Below are 8086 nucleotides of genomic sequence, written 5' to 3'. Positions count from 1 at the left end.
AAGTCATTTTTAAGGCGTAACTCTCGTTTACTCTTCCACAGTTGCCGTACTGTTCCGTAAGATGTCGCCAAACCAAATAAGAAGCGGAATTAAACCATCTCTAACGGGAATAGACGGGCGTCAAACAGATGGTTGATTTATTGGAGAATGCCTATAGATATATTCACTGTTTGTGTTTTCAACTACTGTTTTATGTGTTGCAACTCTTGTGAGTTTCGTTTCCTCTGTCTTTGGTGTATTTGCCATGTGCATGCTCTATCAAATCTTGGATTATTGGTGTGGGCACACTTCTTATAGGAATAGTGCTGGTAAAGAACGGCGGATGATCAAATGGTGTGGATTCATTTGTAGAACCAGCAGTCAACGGATATCTCGTCTAACCGAAGAGATGTTGCCTCATGCCCTACACGCTTAAACAGTTGAGGACTGTGTAATATGCAGTGCATATCATGCAGTTTCAGCGTTGCCCACACTTACACGGTCGGAGTGTGAGAGAAAAGTCGAGGTAGAGGGAGGCGCCGTGTGTGCTGCTGTTATAGCCAAGGGAGAGTAATTGGGATTTTGCTCGACCGCTACCACCGTGGTTTTTGTGTGGACCTCTATGATTCGCAATGGGGACTGTGCTCGTTTAAACGTTCTTCATTAAGTTTTACACTCTGTTTCTTTCTTTTCTTGGTCAACGGGTGCCCTAGTAGCATGCGAGGCGCGGTTCTTGGACGTCTCTGCGCTAGCAATCCTCACACATTTCTGGATTTATTGTCATCTGCGAAACTTCCAAATGCGGAGCGGGTAAGACAGGCTCTTCGTATGTGTGGCCCTCTCAATACTGAGTGGGATACATCGAGCGTATGTGGAGACAATGAACGCAGACGATATACAGCGTAGTCAAGGCAAGTAACTTTGCAGAATTAAACAAAAGAAATCAGAGAAGCATCGTTGAACGTGGTTTCGGTGATATTTTTCCTGTTGTTGGACATGGAATACCTTTAGTGTGATGTTTATCGGGCTTTGACAGCCTACTTTATCAAGATTTGACCTTACATAAGGTCAGTGACTTTCATTAGCGTGGCTTAGAATTTTGCCCAAGTTTAGGTTTAGCTTCAAATGGTTTTATTTTTAGCTTTGATAATCTGTGTAATCTGATTCTTGTTCTGTTTCTACGCCTCCAAATGCCTACACAGCCTACGTTAGAAATATGTTCGAATGATTTTACCAGATGGCAACTTTCTGCTGCCTGTAATAAATTGGTAACTGCAATTAACCTCAGTTTTCACAGTGTATGAAAGGTCGGTGAAATAATGAATGTGTTAGATCAACACTGTTAGGTATTTGATATTGATTCGCAGTGCGCAACATGATGAACGCATTAGGACATGTGAGACTCATCTGCATCACTCACCCCCCTCTCCCCAAACACAGGAAACTGAAATACATCTTCTTAGTTTGATAATGCGTGATTCATGTAAGGCATGTACATGTATCCCCCTTAAGCTAGCTGCAAGAAAAGTGATTTGACAGGACGTCACAGCGTCACAGAACATACGTAGGACGACGACTGCAAATAATCAAATATCTTGTTAATCTCGCTCAGTAAAATAGGGAGAAAATATGCTCCATGTGATCCTAATAGAATATTTTACGGAATTTTGTCGTTCGTCGACAGTAAATCGCAGCCATGAGTGCACAGGCGGTTCCTCTCCGTGGGTCAGCGTTTGAGGTATCAAGAATAATTTAACTAAATAAGTGATCTGTCGCCACGCTTTAGGAATTGCTGATGACTGATCTGTCGTTATGAATTATGTCCCCTGTGTTTAATTTTAATTTTTGGACTTAAGTTGTACAGTCATTAAACTGAAAATGAGAGATTGATCAGTCGTTCGACCATGTCAAATCGACACATTGCGAAATGTTCAATATTCTCAGTGGGTTAGAAGATTTAAAAACTTTGAATGTTTTGCAGTGGCTTTATGTTTAGAATCCGTTTCTTTTTAGCTGCAGGGCCATTGCAGCAGATCCGTGCGTTCAGATAAGTATCAAGTCTATCATCAATCTCGATGTTTACCTACACGCTTTCACAGAACAGTTACTTAGTGATTGTTATATCCTGGCCGTTGTATCTCATATTTTAAAAAAAAAAAATGACTCTGGCAGAAAATCCAAAGTATGTCCCTTAAGTTTGAATAAACCAGACTTAGTCGGGTGGATCTTAAATAGCATTCTCAGAGTTCCCAAGAGACACTGGCTGTGGTACCTTTGTTAGTTCAGAGCATTTCTCATCTGTTCTGTTAGTGTTGTGTGCTGGTTTATACCAAAGTACTGACTTGGTGGATGTCCTGGATGTCCTAACAGCTCCGTTTTTTAGACCAGGCCTAAAGTTACAGACCATGTGTTTCTCATTGATTTCAGATGTTACAATCACTCCCATTGCCACATGTGTATATATAATCAAGCTCCTAGCCATGCAGTCTGTCTTTACAAACATTTGTGAAAGAATGGGTCATTCTAAAGACCTCACTGAATTTGAGCGTGGTATTGTATTAGGGTGGCACTGTTGCAACACATCAGCTCATGAAATTTCTTCACTCCTAGTTATTCCACGATCAACTGTAAATAATATAATTGAAAAGTGAAAGTGTTTATTAACCACAGCAACTCAGCCACGAAGTGGGAGATCACGTAAACTTACAGAGCAGGGTCATCAAGTGCTGAGGTGCTTAGTGCATAAAAGTTGCCAACGCTCTGCTGGCTTAGTAAGTGCAGAGTTCCAAACCTCCTCTGGCATTAACATCAGCACAAAAACTGTGTACCAGGGCCTTCATGGCATGGAGCAGCTGCATGCAAGCCTTACATCACAATGTACGATGCCAAGAAGGCAGATGGAGTGGTATAAAGATTGCTGCCACTGGACTGGAGCAGTGGAAACATATTCTGTGGAGGGATGAATCATGCTGGTCTATCTGGCAGTCTGATGGACGAGTCTGGGTTTGGCAAATGCCAGGAGACCGTCACCTGCCTGACTGCATTGTGCCAACTGCAAAATTTGGTGGAGGAGGGATAATGCTATGAGGTTGGGGTTGGCTTAGGGTGCTTAGTTCCAGGGAAGGGAAGTCTTAATGTTTCAATATACCAAGACATTTTGGACAGTTGTATGCTTCCAACTTTGTGGGAACAGTTTGGGGAAGGCCCTTTTCTGTCCCAGCATGACTCCATATTAATGTCTATGAATTTAGGATGGGATGTCATAAAAGCTCTTGTAGGTGTAATGTTTAGGTGTCCCAATACTTTTGTCCATATATACTTTTGTGTGTGTGTGTGTGTGTGTGTGTATACAAATGCATAAAAACAGAAATATGGACACGGCACACTTATTGGCACCCTTTTAATGGATTCCATTTATAACATGACTTGAATTAACAAATGAACAATGGCTTTAATGCTTTAAAAAGCCATTTTGTTATCTCTGATCCTGTTCTGAGTTGTCTGAGAGCACCAGAAGTACTATTATCTCCAAACACATGAATGGTAAAGGGTACAAGGCCATCTCTAAAGTCATTGACATCCCTCTTTCAACAGCGCGTAATGTATTTAAGAAGTTTATTGTTCATGAAGCTATCAAGAACCTTCTAAGATGTGGAGGAGTAGGAAAGAGGAAAATCTGGGAGAAAAGTCTTCAAAGGTTGGTGTGGAAAAAACACCACATGTAACATATAAAGAGCTAAAGGCAGACCTGGAGCAATCTGGTGTGATGGTTTCAACCTATAAATCAAAACACACTAAAACAAAAAGGACTTCATAGGCAAAGGCCAAAGAAGGCCTCCATTGCTGAAAGAAAGACATAATAAGGCACGACTGATCTTTGACAAAACACACCTAGACAAACTACAGTCCTTTTGGGCAAATATTTTGTGGACAAAACAAAAATAGAGCTCTTTGGCAATGCATACCAGCAATTTATGCAATGTTAGCAATAACATTAGCAATGTTATGCTGAAAAGCAAAAGAACACATTATCTTCCGTCAAACATGGTGGTGGATCCATAATGTTGTGGAACTGCTTTGCTGCTTCAGCTGCTGGAGGGCTCAACCGAATTGATAGAATAATGAAATCGAAAGATTACAAATGCATTTTTAGAGGGAAATGTGCTACCTACTGTAAGGAAGCTAGGTGTGGGTTGAAGATCATGGGTCAGAGGAAGAAGTGGACTCTTTTAATGTGGCCAGCAATGAGTCCTGATCTCGACCCCTTTGAAAATCTTTGGAGAGAGCTGAAATTTGTAATGCGTTAAATTAATAAAGATTTACAGAATCATGACAGAAAGCTTTACTCAACTATAAAGAATTTTAGTTTAGTTCAGCTATGACATTCATTTTTAGTGTTTTAAAATGTTCTCAGAATCATAGAGCACAATGTGGCTAATCATGCATAACTCATGTATAACATAAAAGTTTTTACACATTTCTTCTTCTGATGTCCTTTAATGAATGTTATGTTCTCTATTAGGTAAGTAGAGGGGAAAACGTGCACACATTAAATCTTGATTGCAGTAAAAAGTTAATGAAGTTGTATTCCATCTTGGTACATGCTGTTTGCCTTTACATGTGCTTGTCAATAATGGCAACCAGATGTTGAAGTGTTTATCTGGCTTTTGTTTTATTCTTTGCCATGTTAAACATCATTGGTAATGAAAAAAGTACAAAATTCAAGATGACTGAATCTCTTAAATTATGTATGTAATCCCAGCAAATGGTATATTAATATGAAACTACTATGACAGGCAGTCTGATTATGCTCAGCAGCTGGGATAGATTATGGGTCAAGCCAGTGGGGACTGTGCACAGGGGCTTCAGGCTGTAAGGACAGGGACAATTTATTGTAAATATAAATTTTAAATCGTGTTCTTGTCAGCAAGTACTGTTTGTAATAATGGCTAAATGAAAGAAGGATCCATCCAGCTAGTGACTTCGATATTGTGGATCCTTGTTATTGCTGTTCGAAATTGTATTGTTGTTGAGTTTCATTTGAATATTTTAATTCTTTACATGGTATATAAGTCTTATAACCTTTATGATAAGTTAGCTACAGGTGTTTCTTATCGAGTATTGCTATTACAACCTTTATTGAGCATTTTATAATGTGTGTGTTTCTATCTATGTGTGTCTGATGATTGTACTCAGGGGCCTCATAGGGTCTTGGTACATCCCTAATCAACTATGGCCAAAAACAGGCATCAGCAGAATATCTATTTGACTACAGTTTAATCACAAGGTAACATTATATGGAGGCTTCCAAACATAAGCCAACATGGGTTTCCAAAGGCTTTCAAATATAAGCCAGCAAGGAAGTTGAAAATAACACTTTACCTGAATGCACAATTGGATGTGGGCTCAAAGCCACTTTTTAATCTCTGTTTTAACATGTAGCCTTTTTGCCCTCTTCTCTGCAGACTCCCATTAAGGTGTGGCCTTAAGAGGGAGGCGCTGGAAACATGAGAACTCAGAAGACTCAAGGCCAAACTCCTTCTGTGCCTTCCCATCAGCGCCTGCCACACTTCAGTCTGTGCTCACGAAAAAAGAAGGAGGGCGTAATCCAGGGCAAACTGCGCATTCGCTCCATCCCAGGGGCATTCTTGGTGCTTGGCATGGTGGTTGTGATTGTTGGCACAGCACTGGCAGTGGCAGGGTACTGGCCATACCGAGTGCAGCGGTCAGCACTGGGCGCTGTCAGTGACAGTCTCCCTGGCACCTCTCAGGCATCTGGATGGGGACTGGGAGCTAAAGGGCTGTTCTCCACAGCCAGCCTGATCCACAGTGAGAGGATGAAACTCCTTGGTCCTGTGATTATGGGAGTGGGTCTCTTCATTCTCATTTGTGCTAATACAGTACTGTTTGAGAACCGAGACAGGGAGACTCAGATGCTTCTGGCTCAGATGCGGAGCGTTATCTGTTCCGTGTCCACTGCTGTGCCTACAGCGGACTTCACACAGGTCAACACCCTGGCCAGGCACTACCAGTGGGTCAGCAGCTTGCCTACAGCCCATCTGAACATCCTATGCCTTCAGGAGCTGGCCTCCTCTGAACCACTGCTGCAGGTCAAAATCACAGAAGAGGAAGGAGGTTCGCAGCAGAGAGCAATTCTGCGCACTGAGGTCCTTCATCACCAAGAGTCTTCCTCCACCCCCTCTATACATTCTTCCAATTCCTGCAACTCCAGCAAAGTGGACTTCAACACCATTACTGATGCAGAACAGGGTGTCAGCTGTGGCCAGCAGCCACAGCCAGAAATCCACTGCAAGCTTAGCATCTGCCTGACTGCAAGCTCTATGTCCACTCTGGAGGGGGAGGACTGGGAGTTAAGCATTCTTCCCCCCAGACGCTCACACAGTGTGAACTACAGGACTAAACCACACTCACTGCCTACAGCTCTGATCCTTGAGGACAGGGCTGAGCAATCTACAGATAACCCCAGAGAGCTTCAGCGACAGTCCAGCTCAAACATTTGTGTGAATATGACAAGGGTTGGCACAGTGACCCTTGACCTTGCACACATGGAGGAGCAGAAGCATCGCAGTTGGCCTCGACTCGATCTTGGATATACCAGGAGGTATCTCAAACTAGAAAACAAGGAGGACTCTGTGGACAAGTTACTGGATCAGCTTGAACAGCAGTGCTCACAGTTGGACAAGAGCTTTGGCTCAGGACCCTTCCAGTGAGCACGGGACTAATGATGTGCACACATCAAGGTTAATGCTATGGCAACTGCTATGTTCTTAAGCACTTTTCGGAAGCTGATATGCTAAAGGGGGAGCAATCTAGCATGAAAATCCTCTGAGTATTTTTATTCAGTTTTACTGTTCCCTTTAGGTCAGAAGAATCACTAGTTGCCCAGACAGCCATTTATCAAACTGGACCAAATTCTTTTGTTTGAGATGTCAGGAGTATAGAGGAGATGCCAATGTACTGGTCATTAACATTTCCAGCAACGTCCCTTTTGCCCTCCATGATATGGGTATATAAACATTTGTCTTTGATGGAATTGGATGTGTTTGACAGTAATGTTTTTAAAATAGGAAACATGATACACAGCCTCACAGATGACTGCACAGACTTGCCCTTTTTGTGTGAGAGGGCAGTTTAGTTGGGCAGTAATATGAGCAATCAATGTGCAATTGTGTCCAAAACTCTGCTTGTCCATGACATTGCACACAGCATTTCTGAACGTAGAAAGCAGTATGAAGGGTGATCTTTACTGTACCTGTCTAAAGATTATAGTTTTTATATAAATGGACTTGTTTAGACATCTATGCCACAAATATCTCAATACATTAATAATCTAGCCAAATAGGGAAAGTGTTCATTTGTTGTCCATTTGGTTGCACATTTTGGCTCTCACTCCATGTCCTTGATGGTGTCAGTTTTGGTTTGCTGGAGCATTCTTGTCACATTCTGGAGCATTCTCTTCACTTCATTTAGCAGTGGTAAAAGAACAGCACAGACAATGAAATAGAATGTCTACCTGACTTCAGTTGAGGTGTTCAATATTATTGCACACAGTAATGTAAGGACATAATTACATTATTACAAGGCAGCGCTGAATTGAGCTTCCCTTTTTGTACAGGGAAGGTCTAGGTCTACTAGCTCTAAAAACAAGATTCTGTCTATTTTGTGTTGTCTGTTTTGTATGCTGTGTGTGACATTTTGCATTCTAAATGTACACTAAGCAATATCTGCATTCTGACAGATGGGCCCATTACACCCTACAATTTATGCCTGTGTTACAAATAAAAGGCAAAGCAAAAATATTCAAGATGTGAAATTGTCTTAGTGCTGTCATATTTTTTACCTTTTTGCTTGAATATAAAAGGTAGTCCTATTTAATGCATTTCCCTCTATAAAACTACTCAAAATCGTATATAAAGTACTGATATTGCATGTGCTAAACAGAATGGCAGTAACAGGGCAGATTAGATCTATTTGTGCCTTTCTGGGTAGATGACCAAGATCTATTTGGATTGCTGTGTCATTGCAGAAACAACTAGACCATATACCCATAACAGAAAAGTCTGATTCTACCTTATGATAGATGAGG

General features: G+C 41.5%; 1 protein-coding gene across 3 annotated transcripts; it reads left to right on the top strand.

Annotated features, from left to right (window-relative positions):
* The first annotated feature begins 111 nt into the window (after nt 1–111).
* tmem200b (transmembrane protein 200B) lies at nt 112–7871 on the top strand. Of its 3 annotated transcripts, none has more exons than XM_036567051.1 (2): nt 112–789; nt 5445–7871. In XM_036567051.1, the coding sequence occupies exon 2, from the start codon at nt 5487–5489 to the stop codon at nt 6708–6710; it is 1224 nt and encodes a 407-aa protein (XP_036422944.1). In that variant the 5' UTR covers nt 112–789; nt 5445–5486; the 3' UTR covers nt 6711–7871. The 3 variants fall into 3 exon arrangements, with proteins under 3 accessions (XP_036422944.1, XP_036422942.1, XP_036422945.1); XM_036567049.1 differs by having other exon boundaries at nt 112–890; XM_036567052.1 differs by lacking the exon at nt 112–789 and adding an exon at nt 5096–5266.
* The last annotated feature ends 215 nt before the right edge of the window (nt 7872–8086 follow it).

Source organism: Colossoma macropomum, unplaced genomic scaffold (genome assembly GCF_904425465.1).
Source record: "Colossoma macropomum unplaced genomic scaffold, Colossoma_macropomum, whole genome shotgun sequence".
Taxonomy (NCBI): domain Eukaryota; kingdom Metazoa; phylum Chordata; class Actinopteri; order Characiformes; family Serrasalmidae; genus Colossoma; species Colossoma macropomum.
Note: the sequence above shows the minus strand (reverse complement) of the source record. Positions and strands in the feature narration are given on the sequence as shown.

Bases quoted from the DNA above. Each gene is read 5' to 3' on its own strand.
- tmem200b (XM_036567051.1), top strand. From the start codon at position 5,487: ATGAGAACTCAGAAGACTCAAGGCCAAACTCCTTCTGTGCCTTCCCAT.